Raw genomic sequence first — 16,761 nt, 5'->3', positions numbered from 1 at the left:
GTGTGGTTTTTCAGTTGATCGAGGTATTCAGTTAGTCAGTATAATGATCCTACCAAGCAGAACAATTTGATTTATAATTTCACCTGAGAGACATTTTACTGATGTTTTCTTTCTCCATTTCTTTTAGGTCACTGCCTTTGTCTCCTTATTCTTCATCCTTGTCTCTATTACCACCTTCTGCTTGGAGACTCATGAAGCCTTTAACTTGTTGGTCAACAGAACAGAGGAGCAGAGAATACTGAACTACACCCAGATGGTGATTACTATAGAGGTGGTGACAGAGCCCACCCTGACACTTGTTGAAGGCATCTGTGTTGTCTGGTTCACCTTTGAATTTCTAATCCGCATCATTTGCTGCCCAGATAAGCTATTGTTCATTAAGAACTTGCTCAATATCATTGACTTTGTAGCAATCCTTCCCTTCTACCTGGAGGTGGGACTGAGTGGATTGTCTTCAAAAGCTGCCAGGGACGTGCTAGGTTTCTTGCGTGTGGTACGTTTTGTCCGGATCCTGCGGATCTTTAAACTAACTCGTCACTTTGTTGGGCTGAGAGTGCTTGGCCACACTTTGAGGGCAAGTATCAATGAGTTTTGCCTCTTAATCATCTTTCTGGCACTGGGAGTCTTGATATTTGCCACCATGATCTACTATGCTGAAAGGATTGGTGCTAGCCCAAATGATCCCACTGCTAGCATGCATACACATTTCAAGAATATCCCCATCAGCTTCTGGTGGGCCGTTGTGACAATGACCACACTGGGGTATGGTGACATGTACCCCCAGACCTGGTCTGGCATGGTGGTTGGCGCTTTGTGTGCTCTTGCTGGTGTCTTGACTATTGCCATGCCAGTGCCTGTCATTGTGAACAACTTTGGGATGTACTACTCTCTGGCAATGGCAAAGCAGAAATTGCCCAAGAAAAAAAAGAAGCACAACCCAAATCCAAATGCCCAATTAGAGTCACCTACCTTCATCAAGTCGGAGGCAAACTCTTCTCGAAACAGCATTCAGAGTGACACCTGCCCACTAGCAACAGAGGAGGGAATAAGGAGAAACCGATCAGGTAAAGAGTTCCATTTTAATTAGTAAAGTTCAGTGACAACCTCTCGAATCGTTGGATTGTTATACCTCAGAAAGAAACCACTGTCTCCTTAAGTCAAATTTTGACCTTGAATGAACAGTTCACAATTCATGTTAATTTACAACACATGTTCCTTGAGCGGGCGGCACGGTGGCACAGTGGGTAGCGCTGCTGCCTCGCAGTTGGGAGATCTGGGGACCTGGGTTCGATTCCCGGGTCCTCCCTGCGTGGAGTTTGCATGTTCTCCCCGTGTCTGCGTGGGTTTCCTCCGGGCACTCCGGTTTCCTCCCACATTCCAGAGACATGCAGGTTAGGTGGATTGGCGATTCTAAATTGGCCCTAGTGTGTGCTTGGTGTGTGGGTGTGTTTGTGTGTGTCCTGCGGTGGGTTGGCACCCTGCCCAGGATTGTTTCCTGCCTTGTGCCCTGTGTTGGCTGGGATTGGCTCCTGCAGACCCCCGTGACCCTGTGTTCGGATTCAGCTGGTTGGAAAATGGATGGATGGATGGATGTTCCTTGAGCTTTATTTTAACTAAACGATTTTGTTTCAGCTGTATTTCCTCTTTTCACCCAGAACATTACAGGCCCCAAATGTACTCAACAACTTAATCAATGCTAAACCCATTTTATCGTAAGGAAATCAACTGATTAATTACTGAACAGATATTGTCAGCTAAACATCCCTACAATTTACCATCTAATTAAATTTATGTTGAGACATTGAGGCATTCCTTGGAGTAACAAAAAACAGAAGTCCTTTAACGTTTTTTTTAATCTATATGAGGATTTAAACTCTCATAGTTTCTTCAAAGTTTAAAATGTAAGCACATAATAGCACTTGTGGATTGATGTGCTTTGCATTAATTAAGTTGGCTAATAGGAGGCAAAGAAAACCTAAAGGTTTTCAAGTGCTGTTCCACAATAAACCAATTTAGAAATGAGCTTATACAAACGTACTGTATATAATCTGTTCTTATCTTCTTATATGATCTTCGTGAACGATCATGAAGTTGAAAACATCATTTACATTGTGTTTACATAATCTTATGGAAACAGGCGCTTGTGTTTATTCTCATCAAAAATGTTTCAAAAACAAAAAGAATATCAGAAATCTGAGAAAAGTTGCACAAACAAATGCATTTGGCTTTTCAGCAAAGCTACTTAGATAGGAAAATTAAAAAAAAAAGTGTGAGGATAATGTACAGCATACATAATTAATTATTTATCAAGCTATATTTTATTGCTAAAACCTTGAAAAAATATGAGTTAATAGTACTGGCAAACACGGAAAAATCACCTCCGTTATCTACATTGGCAGTCCCCAGCTCCAGTCCTGGAGAACCACAGAGGCTGCAGGTTTTCATTCTAACCCTTTTCTTAATTAGTGACTGGTTTTGCTACTAATTAACTTCTTTTGAATTAATTGACTTGCTTTTTTAATATTTGTTCCCCAGAATTTCTTCATCATTCCTCTGAATTGCTTCATTTCTTTCCTTAAATAGCACCTAAACAGAAATGAAATGAGAACTGAGTGAGCCAACAGAAGACCAACTAAGTGAGGGCCTCAAACTCTAACCAATTCCACTCCAGCCAGTTGCTTAATTAGGCGCAGAGTCTTGTTGTTGATTAAACCCATTCTTTAATTCCATGGCTTGTTGCTGCTCTCATTGTGCAATAGCATACATTTCTAAAATTGATTCTCTCTTTTCTTAGAGCACTGTGGCGGCACGGTGGTGCAGTGGTAGCGCTTCTGCCTCACAGTTAGGAGACCCGGTTTCAGTTCCCGGGTCCTCCCTACATGGAGTCTGCATGTTCTCCCCGTGTCTGCATGGGTTTCCTCCGGGTGCTCCGGTTTCCTCCCACAGTCCAAAGACATTCAGGTTAGGCAGATTGGTGATTCTAAATTGGCCCTACTGTGTGCTTGGTGTGTGGGTGTGTGTGTGTCCTGCGGTGGGTTGGCGCCCTCCCCGGGATTGGTTCCTGCCCTGTGTTGGCTGGGATTGGCACCAGCAGACCCCCGTGACCCTGTGTTCGGATTCAGCGGGTTGGAAAATGGATGGATGGATAAGAGCACTGTTAAAATGTTTTGTGGACCTGGGCAAATCAACATTCCTGAGACCTCATCTTTCTTTACTTTCAAATATTGTATAATGGACACTGCTTGCTGGTCACGTTTTGGCTCATTTTGTATCTCATTATTGTTTGGCTACAAATTAAGGGAAAAGAAGCAATTAAGAGTTCTGAGTCTTCAAGAGCAAGTCAATTAAAATTAATTCAAATGAAGTTAATTTGCAGCAAAAAAATGGGTCACTAATTAAGAAAGGGGTTAGAATGAAAACCTGCAGCCACTGTGGTCCTCCAGGACTGAAGTTGGGGACCCCTGATCTACATCACACTATTGCTAGAACTTGGAAAATTCTGACCCTCATATGTAGTAGCAGTAGTGGTACTGTCACATGTACACAGTATAGTGAAATTCTTGCTTGCATGTACATTATGACCAATGTGCTGGCACAGGCTTCACATGTGCTTTATTAGTTCTAGATCAAGGTTCCCAAGTTCAGCCCTGTACTACTGTGCCTACAAGTCTCATTAATCTAATTCAGAGGTTCCCAATCTGGGTAAAGGGGGTAAATTTGCTCAGAAAATATATGAAGTTGAAAAAAAAATTTGAATTAGGTCTGTTTTGTGAAATAGTATTATTATGTGCTATTGTTATTGTTATTTGAACTTAAAATAAAAAAATGTTAAGAACATTATCTTAAAATATCCCCTTTGTTGATTGCTATTTACGGCAGAAGTATAAATTCAAATTACTGAATAAATCAGAGTAGGGGTGAATTTACTTTAGAAAAGTTGCCAAAAGTTAAATGAGTCAAAAAAGGTTGGGAGCATCTGATTCATTTTTAGCTGTCCTTTTTTGTTTTCTTATTCAGCATTCAGAAAAGTGTTCTGCTATGATATTTGCATTTAGAAGGTGTAGAGGTGTTCCTCATAATCTGCTTAGTGAGTGTACTAATTGTATGTGCCTGGGTAACATAAAAGAGGTTCAGTTCAGCTTACTGTATGAAAATTGAGTGTATTAGATCTTTGTCACTGCTCTGCTCAGATTAGGAAAATAATGCATGAATAACTGACTGATAAATTATCAAATCAGTTGAAACAATACTGATTTGAATTTTATGTACTAAGGTAAAATATCAACATCATGTATAGTCATCTGATTCATGATGCCTTAATGCACACTACCAGGCAATTTGGGTTGTTTGAGAAGAGCTGGTTGTGGGATTGCTGTCAGTGATACTCATTTTTGTCACATTACTGAAGCGCTAGAAGAAGAAATGATTTGCTATTTACTGATTTACTATATATGGGGAGAGTAAATACTAATGTTGAACACAGCTTTACTTATTTGTTGGCCAGCATCATAAAGCTAAAAATTACTGATTTACATTATAACATTTTGATCTAATGCAGGCGTTTTATTGATTCCTCCATTTAACATGTTGGAGAAAGATCTTCATTAATTGAATGCACAGTTATGAGGATATCAAACTTGAAGGAAATGCACTTAAACATTTAGGTTTATGTAATTTGAGCAGTGTAATAACTAAGGATTATGCATATTTTTATCCAAGACGCAAGCACACCATTCTAGTTTGTGAGGATTCTGGATCTGTGAGGCTGCAGTGCTAACCACTGCACTTCTGTGGGAGCCCCAAATATTCCAAATGATTTAAAATTCATGATAAATTCTTTTCCCGTAACAATACGACTTTTTTTATTAAATTGAAAGATGCTAATCAAACTTGCTCATGGGTTTTTTATTGTATAGTTCTATGAATTACTATCACTGGTGATTATTTTTTTAAAGTATATGAAACTTTTCTTTATAGCCAAATCAATGTATTTTTATGATCATTTTTATGTTCTTGTTTAGATAACGGTGTGCAACAGCTAGTGGTTAAATGTGATAGAGTAAATCAGAAGCAGGAAGGGAGCTTCTTCTTGTAAATTTTTGATTTATGTAGTACACTATACACACGATAAATGTTTTAGCTTGGTGGATGACAATGAGCTTAATTTTTTCATATCACAAGAGGATTGCCTTAGCTAGTAGGGTGAATGATTTATTATGAAGTGGCAAAATACAAATTACTTTAGCATGGATAGTATAAATATTGTACTTAGTGCTATTTAAATACACTTTAAAGGAAATAACTGATAGGGTTCATTCCCCTGAGTAAAGTGAATTGATTGATCATGCATTCTTAATAGAGACTTAATACAAAACGTCAGCAGGAGTACAGATTGCAATATTCAAGCCCATTGCTCTCAATAGGAAAGTTCAAGCCAAGCATATGAAGTGATTTTCCAGTTAATTAGAATTCCAATACACAGTGATTTATATTGGTGAGCTTATTTTGAGGCTGTTTTGCAAAGTAAGTCTAGGAAAGGTCTTTCGTTTTTCTGCTCTCCAGAAAAGCCGCTTTAATCAAAGTAACTTTGAAAGTAAAAGAACATGGCAGACACCTTTAGGAAGAACAAAGGAAAGGAGGCTGCAAGGCTGAATGAATGATGAAATGGTTTGCCTTCAAGTTAGTGTGAGTTATCAGGCAGTGTGGCCTGTTGGTTATAGCACTGGACTTCAAAACACAAGGCTGCCGGTTGGGCTGTTCACTTTGCACACTCTGTGGTCCAATTGTAAAAAAACAGATTTAAACAATTGTATTGAATCCTAATTGTGTAATTCATTTAGGATAAAAGTGTCAGCCAAATGCACAATATAATAATGAAAGTGGTGAGCAATATGAGAAATATAAAATTATGACATACAGCCAGAGCTGAAAGCAGGGTAGCTGCATGATTTGAATTCAGGAAAGGGGGCTACACGATTGACAGTGAAGCCTAAACTTAATATATCTTAATGTTTGAATGCATTTCTTTTTGTGTTTTAAGAGCATATCTTAGCAATTCTTGGAGGGCTTGATGAACTGGCATACCCAAGTCAAAATACTGGGTGTCACTTATAATCCTCTCTTATCCAATGCTGTGTATAACCCTTATGTTCTTGGATGTGGCAAGTGCAAATAGACATGTCTGCATGCAAATGTTGATGGCCAAGAGTAAGTCTTTACCCAGCCAGCTGCAAGAAAGAATATACTGAAGCACCTAAAACATTAAAATGTTAAATTACAGAGGACTACTGTGTAAAAACATATTTAAAATGACATCACTGGAATATGGGGCTGTTACTATTTAAGAGGAGCCTGATCTTTCAAGACTTGAGTGGAGTTGTCTTTAAAGATTCTTAATTTAGGTTTTCAAAAAAGTTTTGCTTATTCTACAAAGATATTCTGGTCTGGACACATTTGTTGGTAAACCTAGAAAAGATATTAAATAATTGAAGTAGAGGGGTTTTTTAAACTAGCTGTTTTCTTTTATTAGTAATACACATGTCTCCAATTGTGCAATCAGTCATTTCAGCCAATTTAAATGGAGAAAAATAGTCACTCTACTGTTAGGTGTCATTGTGTGTCCCACACTGAACATGTTTCAGAGAATGGAAAGGAGAGAATTTTCTAAGGAGATCATAAAGAAAATTATAGACAAGCTTGTTAAAGGCAAAAGCTATAAGACCATCTCCAATCAGCTTGATGTTCCTTTGACAATAGTTGTGCATGTTATTAAGAAGTTTAAGGTCCATAGGACTGTAGCCAACCTCCCTGGATGCAGCCACAAGAGGAAATTTGACCCCAGAATAGGCAGAAAGATAGATAGATAGATAGATAGATAGATAGATAGATAGATAGATAGATAGATAGATAGATAGATAGATAGATAGATAGATAGATAGATAGATAGATAGATAGATAGATAGATAGATAGATAGATAGATAGATAGATAGATAGATAGATAGATAGATAGATAGATAGATAGATACTTTATTAATCCCAAGGGGAAATTCACATACATAGTAGACAAATAGCCAAGGACAACTTCCAAAGAGATACAAGCTGAACTCCAAGGTCAAGGTTCGTCAGTGTCTGATCGCATCATCTGTAGCTTTTTGAGTGATACTGGGCTCAATGGAAGAAGCTCCAGGAGGACTCCTCTGTTGAAAGAAAAACATAAAAAAGCCAGAATGGGATTTACTAAAATGCATATTGACAAGCCACAATGTTTCTAGAAGAATGTCCTTTGGACTGATGAGACAAAACTAGAGCTTTTTTGGCAAGTTACATCACCTTTATGTCCACAGATTAAAGAATTAAGCTTTCAAAGAAAAGAACACCATAGCTACTGTGAATTATGGAAGAGGCTTGGCTATGTTTTGGGGCTGCTTTGCTGTGTCTGGCACGGGGTGCCTTGAGTCTGTAAAAGAAATAATGAAATCTCCAGTCTATCTAGATATTCTAGAGCGAAATATACTGCCCAGTGTGAGAAAGCTCTGTCTCATGTCACAGGTCATGGTTTCTCCAGCAGGATAATGACCCAAAACACACAGCTAAAAGCACCCAAGAATGGCTAAGAACAAAACATTGGGCTATTCTGAAGTGACCTCCTATGAACCCTGATTTGAATCCTGTTGAACATCTACAGAAAGAACTGAAACATGCAGTCTGCAGAAGGCACTCTTCAAACCTGACACAGTTGGAACAGTTTAATCAGGAAGAGTGGGCCAAACTACCTGGTGATAGGTGCAGATGTCTCATTGAGAGCTACAATGATTGCCTTTATAGGTTGTGCAACAAAATATTAGGTTAGGGGTCCCATCATTTCTGTCCATTCCATTTTCATTTGATTTATTATTTAAAATAATCTGTTGAATCAAAACTGTAAAGCAAAGTCTGATTTTTGTTAAATGTGAAAAAAATTACAATTACTTTTGTCAGTTTCAAGTTATTTCAAAGATAATTGTGGGTTCTTCTTTTTTCGTGGAGGGGTACCAACAAATTTGTCCATGTCTGCATGCATTCCCTGTGATGTACTGGCTCCTGCTCCAGGGTTGGTTCTTGTATTGTGCCCAAGACACACTACCACCATGCATCCCTAAATAAAGACTGGTGTGGCAGAGGCTAAGGGCTTCAACACCACTGATTTTTCCCTTATGTACTTGAAAGGATAAACTGGATGTACTTCGGAGAAATATTATGGCAAGTGTCAGAGATTTTATAAAGCCCTTCTTCCAGGAGTGAAGGCCATATAGCAGAGTTGAATCTTGTTACTAATTTTTGACACATTATGATAGTGTAACGAGATTCTAAACCACAAAACACAACATGAGTCAAAACCAATAAGTCTTTCCCTAATTAGTATTCTTTTTTGTGACTGTTGTTCATATGCTAAGTCTTTATGAAGGTCTTCTTCTTGTATGAGTCAAAGCTCTATCTCTTCTGAAAGACGGAGTATAAATTAAGACTACATATATATTTTCTTTAATAATTGTCATCAACAAAGAAAAAGATATTAAACACATCAATGACATCTTCCAGATGCTAATTCCAACCACTTGGACTTGTATAACTGGATAAATTGGATAACTGATAAATGCATGTGTGCATGCTTACTGCTTGTTTGCGTTCTCGTGTGAATGGCTAGCATTACACAGACAAGTGAAACACTGCAAAAGACAGGGGTCACCATAATGAATCCAAGATCTAAACAGCCACCTCTTCAAGCGCCTTCTCAGTTTATTACAAAATGGAGCAGCGGTTTAAACCAAAGGATATAATTTGACAATCTGACAAGTCAGAGGCACTGGATCATGTTTAAGCCCTCAAAATGCTATTGAGTGGGAAATCACATCCATCTCCCTTGACAGGCTAATAGCTGGTGAAGACAGGCTCCATTATTGGGGAAGAGAGCTGAGATCTGGAGTTTCTCACTGGAAGGTCTGTTACTGTGTTTTTTTAATACGGGGCAACCTTAAGATCTCAAGCAACAAAATCCTGAGTAGCGGTACCACTGTTCAAAATTTTAGAAGATAACTTAATAGAAAAGTATTTGTGTTGACATCTTTTAATCTTATTTTAAATACCATTAACAAGATTAAAACAATTCACTCTCCAAACAAAACAGAAGATATGTCAAATTATTTATTTAGACATGACAATGACTATGTTGGAAATTAACCATTTGGAAATAAACTAAGTTGAGGATGATTTTATTCTCTGTTTAAGTGGTTTCAGTTTTATTTAGAGAGAGGTCGGGAGCATGTACTGATACAGCGAGTTGCCGCACCTACCACACGAGAAACACCTCAGGATCCCAAATTAGGACCCAAGTCCAGATGTGCAGTTGGTGACACCTCAGCACCACACTAGTGTGAATGGAATGGAACAGTGTGAGATTTTTTAACAGTAGCTGGAGTGCCAGTCCTGCCATCAACCCCTGAGTTTTCCTTGCAAGTTTTATTTAGGCAGGGTGTAAAACCATAAAACTGGCATGAGTGGTGGAAAAGGTGGAACCACTAAATCGTTAGGGAAAAAATCTAGACTGAAGCATAATTCTTTAGAATTTCCTTAATGTACTCCATTTCATCCCTTAAGCAAAGTTCACATGAGATGTAAAGGACAGGAAATGCACTGAGATCCTAGTAATCAATTCACTACAAAGAAGTCATATGAGATAATCAAAGAGAAACTGTGAAAATAAACACAAGATTAAAAAAAAAAACTTGCACAAGATAAAATAAGTTACACGTTAGTCATGACAGGTAGTAGTTTTTTAGACAGTTAAGATGTCATAGCATGCAGCCAGATGAGCATTTTAAAGTGGAAGAAAATAAGACACAAGTGCTTAAAGAGGTGGAACGGGACGTGGAGACAAACAAAAGAGGCTACTCACAGAGGATTTGGTGGGATCTGCGCCAAAATTCTGACAAGCAATTTTGTTTTACATTATCTGTTTCTGTGCACTCATCATGCTGTGTAGCACTTGTGTGTATATATAGTGCAATGAGTAATAAGCACCCCGCTAAAGTCATTTGTAAGTAATGAGTAAAAGTAGAAATAAGCCAGCAACACCAATGGAATGGTGGCAGAGTGACGTCACCATGGGTCAGGAATGAAAAGGTGATGGTAAGAAGCCAAGCACAAAGCTGTCAGAACCAGGTGGTGTGTGTACTCTAGCACAGGCTCGCTTATTTGGGGGACCTAAGACCTGGCTACACACATTGTATAGAAAACTGAAAAATTATTGGAGCTGGAAAAGCACTAGTGTTCATCTGTAATATGTGTACAGTGTTGAATGTAACCTTTTTTCACTTTCTCTACATAGTTCATATGCATATATGCAATGGAGTTATTGTGAAAGGGTCAAAATTTCGACTTCAGATTTTCAGAGAGTGTACTTGTTTTAGGCATCTATGAACAACTTTCAGGTCGGTCTGCTTTTTTTTTGAGTGTCAGAATGCAAGTCCATGCATGTCAGAGAGTCACCTTCCAGGCTCTCTTTTGATATGTGGTACCACCCTGGGACGAGAGGAGAATGCTGTCATTAATAGTCTTGTCTCCTTTTTCCCTCGCGACATTGAGGGTAATGGAGTCACAGAACCCCTGTCCCTTTCGGTCTGGCTGATATTAAACGGAGGCATCCTCGGGAAGTGGCATCTCATTTGGATCTGAGAGCCAAACTGTTAGTGATGACTCCAGACCAGCCCTTCCTAAGAATGCAACTTGAGGGAAATAAGACGCTATTAGCCAACTATTTATTGTAGCACCAGCAGGTTCTTTTTTCTTTAAAAATAAACAGGGCTTGGCACCATAACTATTTTGGGAATTGCTCTGCCCCACTACAGTGAACTCAGCACCTCAAAAATGAAACTTGACAGTTATGGTAAAGACCAATAGATTTTGAGAGAAATTACTCCAATTGGGTTTTCTATAAAGATATGAGTCTATATACTATTGGTATATATTGGGCATATGCTGATATATATACTGTATGTATACATACAGGGTAGAGCACAAAAAAATGAGTCCTGTGCACAGTAAGGAGCAATAACCGCCATAGCTCATGCAAATTCTGATTTGTTTTGTCAGTTCTGTTATCCTTTCTGGAGAGAATGCATGACATATTTATTGGAATAATTGTATTTTGATTCTGGAGCTGTATGTTCATTCAGGTTTCTCCAAGTTATCACGTGAGGAATTTGCGGAACAGTATCTCAACAGTATCTCTTTGATAGTTGAATGTGAAATCTTATGACAGAATCCAAACAGACAGTTCAGTAGGGTTGTGGTAAAGAAAAGTGAACTCTGCTACTCAGAGTGTCAAATCATAGGACAAAGGGAAAAAAATAACACTTTGATTGGCTGGGGGATTTCTTCCCTGGCTTCTGAGGATTCTTTATAATTTTTAACAAAACATTTCCAGTTGGTTGAATTTGAACAAATGAACAGCCTTACCTGCTGCTGTCTTGGATGTCAATGGTCGTTCGGGATCTCTGGTCTTTCTTTTTGGACTTCAAACCCTTCAAACCCAAACTTGACCTGCTAGTACTCCAATTGGAAAATCAAAATAAATGTAATCAATTGTATCATAAATGTTGTAAGTCGCCTTGGATAAAGGCATCAGCCAAATAAGTAAATGTAAATGTGATGAAAATGTCCTTCAGGCCAGTTTGCAATGGAAAACCAACCACACTGGAGTATGGAGTAAACTCATTATAAAGTAATTACTAACTTTTGTGCATTTAGATAGGTTCAAAGCACATCATACAATCATCATTTAGTCTGTATTTTTAGAAAAATAGCAAGGTAATGTGGTGGACTGGCATCCCATCTTGAGTCAGTTCTTGCTTTGTACTCAGTATGGCTGGTGTAGGCATGACCTATACTAGAAGAAGCTCTGAACAGTCAGATTCTTCCCATATAACCAGAGACTGGATAGTCAAACTGAGTTTCTATTTAACTGGTCTGTGGTTATGTACCCGCTTAAAGTGCCCCGCACCTTAAATCTTTAACAGTGTTACAAGTTTTAACAGTATATTTATCGAGGTGGACAAGATGAAATTATCAGGTCAAAGACAGTTAGCCCAGTAACAGAGAAATAATGGAAAATGCATAAATCACCACTGAGGTGCATTTGAAAGCAGCATTAAATTGTGCGTGTAAACATCACATTTATCACCTACTGCTATATTTCAGCCAGGATTCCTCCTCTGGCTGGAGTTCAAAATTTAGTTTAATGTCTTAGTTGTACATTTTTGATTTATTTGAATACATTAATATTTCATTTGTTTATAATTTGCATTATTCTTTATGCTTTATGCATCTGTCTTCATGTTTCTTTGTTATGTGCCTTGTGTTTTGTGCCACTCACCCATCACTACAGAGGACAGCCCTCAGCCCTATTAAAGTGGGGGCAACCCACAGTCTCCTGCCGTTCATTTGAATGCACTTGGGAGTTGGCAAGTGTTTCATTGTGATTTTTTCTGTGTTTTGTGATTTCTAGAATTTTGTCCTTTTTGCTTTATTTTTTTTTCTTCAACATTGGATTACTGTATTGAAAGTTTGTTTGCCTTGGAATGCATTTTTGTGCTCCATGGAGGTTCATGTTATTACAAAGCAATTTTGTTCAGAATGAATCTTTTCTTTTATAAAGATCCTGTCTTTACCCTTATTACTAGCTGGGGTTTAATGATCATATCCACCTCTCGTAGGCATTTTTGGAAGTTTTTGAAGTTTTGTGCTTGGGAATTCTTCAGTCTTGAAACACCTTCATCATCATTATGTACCAATAATCTTTTTTTCAGGAGTCATTTTTTTCTTTTTAGCTTCAAATAATTAGAAACAGGCTTTCTTTTTTCTATTTTGTGTGTGGCATCGTGGCACAGCAATTACAGTACATATATTGTAGACTTAGTTTGCATTCCAGCCAGGTCATTATCTGTTTGAAGCTTACATGTTATTCATATGCCTAAGTGGATTTTTCTCTAATTTCCCCTCATACATTCAAAAGGTGTAAGAAAATTATATTCAATTGTATTTCTAAGCTAGTATATTGTGTGTAAGCATGGGTGTGAGTATGAGTGTGCAGAGATATCATATTCTGGGTTGGTTCTACCATGCATATGATTCTGCCTGTTTAGGCTCTGACTCCTGTGACACTAAAGTGAATTAAGTGAGTTAAATTTTAGATGATTTATAAGCTACATGGTGTAAATAATATAGGGTACACTAAAACTGTTTCTCTAATTCAAGTGTGTTTTACTAATACAATAACAACACAAGGAAAGGAATGAATATTAAGGGGGCAGTTCAAAATTACAATATAGATCAGGGAAAAGAATACTTTGATTGTCTCTAGGGCCCAGCTAACATAGGCTTTTCACCCCATCTATCCAATATGCTTCCTTTGCCCAGTATTAAACCTTTCCATACTTCTTACTCTACAAACTCTGTGATTATTTCACTCCCCACCAGTCAGGTCACTGTCAACATCTATCTTTCAAATTTCAAACTTAATTATGGAATGATCAGAAATTGCTTTTAAGCCCTGACCAAGAACATCCCAGTAATAAATTATCCATCCATCCATCCATTTACCAACCCGCTGAATCCGAACACAGGGCCATGGGGGTCTGCTGGAGCCAATCCCAGCCAACACAGGGCACAAGGCAGGAACCAATCCCGGGCAGGGTGCCAACCCACCACAGGACACACACAAACACACCCACACACCAAGCACACACTAGGGCCAATTTAGAATCGCCAGTCCACCTAACCTGCATGTCTTTGGACTGTGGGAGGAAACCGGAGTGCCCGGAGGAAACCCACGCACACACGGGGAGAACATGCAAAATCCCCGCAGGGAGGACCAGGGAAGCGAACCCAGGTCCCCAGGTCTCCCAACTGCGAGGCAGCAGCGCTACCCACTGCGCCACCGTGCCGCCCGTAATAAATTATGGCATTAGGAATTACTTTTGGAACCATTGTGTCTGTTCTCCCAAAACTCCAACTCGTAGCCTTAAAAGTCACTAATACCCTGAGCTCCAACCTCTGATTTAAAGTCCAGACAAACCTCAGGTCGTCTGTCCATTGTGATTGTTCAAAAGGGGCCAGGAATGAGCTATCAGGATTATCTGATGCCATCCATCAAACTGGGATCTCCTATTATATTATTTATTGTCCCCAATGGACATTCCGCTGTATTAACAGCCAAGGAGTGCTTAAATCTGGTACTTTCCCTACTACCCCCAAGTGTATACCTCTTATTGGCAGGAGATAAGTAAACCTTATTAAACACCGCGTCAGTATTATGGGAAGACCCCATCATAATTATAGTGGATCACACCCCATGGTGGTGACAGCCAAGTTTTGATGGCATGGTCGCAAGTTTGGTTATTGCCAGTATGTCTTTCATCCTATGTCTGTGTCTGTTGTCCTGAATGGAGTAAACTGACTTGCATTGTAAAATGATGTAAATAACCAGGGGTTTAGGCGTAAAACTGCTTGAAAGAAAGTCTGAGACAGTGTTAGGTGTAGTCACATTGTGAATATGACAATGCTCTAAGGATACTGCATCACAAAAGACTTACTTGCCTTTAGGTACACTAACAATCCAGCCATCATAAAAAAAAATCTCACTCTAGGTCCACTCCATCTGAACTAGTATGGTGCTGAGGTGTCACCCGTTGCATGGCTAAACTTGGATCCTAATCTGGATCCTGAGTTGGTTTGTTGTGTGGTGGCTGTATCAGTGCGTGCTCCTAACTTCTCTCTCTCAAGAAAATCATCCAAATCATTTGAAGCCTAAAATGGATAATTATTAGTCTGTCATATAGTCTCTTAAGTGTTTTATTAAACCAAATAGTGCACGATGAAGCCACACAGACGTAAATTGAAACAAGATAGATGGAGAATTGCTGGCTCCTTTGTCATCTTATTGCTAATAAGGAGCAATTAAAAACACTAAATGCAGCTCTTTCAGACTGAAATAAGCAATTATGGGTGGGGAACCTTAATAAGTGAGACCACTAAAATGAAGTAGAAAAATGTCACTTGAGCAGTAAGTGCGTCGTTAGCAATAATTGACTTCTCATTAAGAAACTGATTTGTAGCAAAAATCTGCAGCCACTGCGGCCCTCAGGTCTGATGTTGCCTTCCCCTGATGTTATCTTAGGTGGCAGCTATAAAGTACACACTAAAAGTGTGCAGTAATTCATTATGGTTCCCACTTTTTATACATGAGGATGTAATCCCAGTACAGTGCCAATAGCTTATATATTGTCCACTGAAGAGGAAAAAATTGGTGTCCAGTTTCCCTCTGTGTGTAGACTTTGTAACATAATGGAATATTGGTTGACTGTTCTATAGAGCACATACTTTGTTAGGTACTAACACTTGGAGAAATGCAGTACACAGTAGAAAATGTGTTTTTTCTATGGGAAAATGTTTCTTATTTTCTTCTTTGAGCAGTTTTAGACATGTGCCATGTGTAGGGTTGGCAGCGGCTTTGCACCTAATGATGCTAGGTTAAGTTTCAGTTTCCTACAACCCTAAATAGGGCAAGGCGTGTCAGAAAATGAATGGTTGGATGGGTCAGTTTAATTAGATTTTGCACACTGCAGTTGGATTAGTGCCGGTGACACTTTCAGAATGAAAGAACATTCATTTTGGTCAAACTGAGCTTCTGAAACATCTGTAAGTACAGGTTTGTGTATATGCAACACAGACAGCCAGTGTACAGAGCAGTATAGAAGGGAACATCTGTAATGAGTATCACCCTCTAGTGCTGTCTGTTGTTTTATATAAAACTGTGTCATAGTGTCTTGTATTCAAGCCTGAGTTAAAAAAACCCACATGCCCCTGGGTGACTTACTTTTTAACAGAAAGTTGATCATACTATTAACAGTGCATTGCACAGACTCTGGGTTGTTTAGTGTAGTGAGTTGTTTCTCACTTTTGATTTCAGCACGAGACTTGGTCATTTCAGTTTGTGGATACTCAATTGTTAAACAGAGTTTGATCCACCTTGATCATTTCAGCACATGGATATTCAATCTTTTAAATAGATGGGGGCAAGTTGGGAGCAAGCTGTCATGACACCCTGGGTGAGCACCCAAAATGTCCTGATGGTAGACCTGCTCCTGTCTGTGTTGGTTACACACAGACAGAATTTCTAAAGAAAAGTATGCAATCTTGAATAACAAGTGGAGTGTCATGCCTTCACCATTTGTGCAGTAGCAGTACAGACAACATTTGCTCTGTCTCTGTATACGCAACATTGAGCATACAATGCAGAGCACTTTTGGAGAGGAAGGGAACTTGATAATTTTATAGTGACTATAAAAAATGACCAAAGTTCAACAGCTTGTAAATGGGATTCAGCAAAAGCCTGACATATCAAAATGATTCCACAGACAAAATATCTTCGTTTTTAAAAGCTTTAGTAAGAATTCAGGGTAAAACAGTTCACACAAAAAAGAGAAAATTGATATAGCAAAAAAAAGAAAAGTTCTTGTTAAGAAAAGTTCTGTTCAAAGCTTAAATCTTGTTTAATTTCTAACCATTACAAAATTACTTCTAAATGTTTCTGAACAATTTAAGAACGGTCAGAAAACTGTATGCCTATCCCATTTCTATGCTGAAAATGGGTCTTTTAAGTCCCTGTGCACTGGGACCTATTCTAAACAACAACTGACTCAATTATCACACTGTATCTTAATTAC

The 16,761-nt window shown here is 38.6% G+C and overlaps 1 protein-coding gene across 2 annotated transcripts in view; it reads left to right on the top strand.

The window, feature by feature from the left end:
* Positions 1-16,761, top strand: part of kcnc4 (potassium voltage-gated channel, Shaw-related subfamily, member 4) — a 154,943-nt gene that overhangs the window by 116,057 nt on the left and 22,125 nt on the right. Inside the window, exons 2-3 of one of the 2 annotated variants that reach the window (XM_028797115.2) lie at positions 128-1,064; positions 6,043-6,872. In XM_028797115.2, the coding sequence (XP_028652948.1) occupies positions 128-1,064; positions 6,043-6,071 (966 nt within the window). In that variant the 3' untranslated portion in view covers positions 6,072-6,872. Of the gene's footprint in view, positions 1-127; positions 1,065-6,042; positions 6,873-16,761 lie in introns of those variants that run through there. The other variant, XM_028797114.2, reaches the window with a different exon arrangement.

Source organism: Erpetoichthys calabaricus, chromosome 3 (genome assembly GCF_900747795.2).
Source record: "Erpetoichthys calabaricus chromosome 3, fErpCal1.3, whole genome shotgun sequence".
Taxonomy (NCBI): domain Eukaryota; kingdom Metazoa; phylum Chordata; class Cladistia; order Polypteriformes; family Polypteridae; genus Erpetoichthys; species Erpetoichthys calabaricus.
This window is presented reverse-complemented; position numbering and strand designations above follow the sequence as displayed.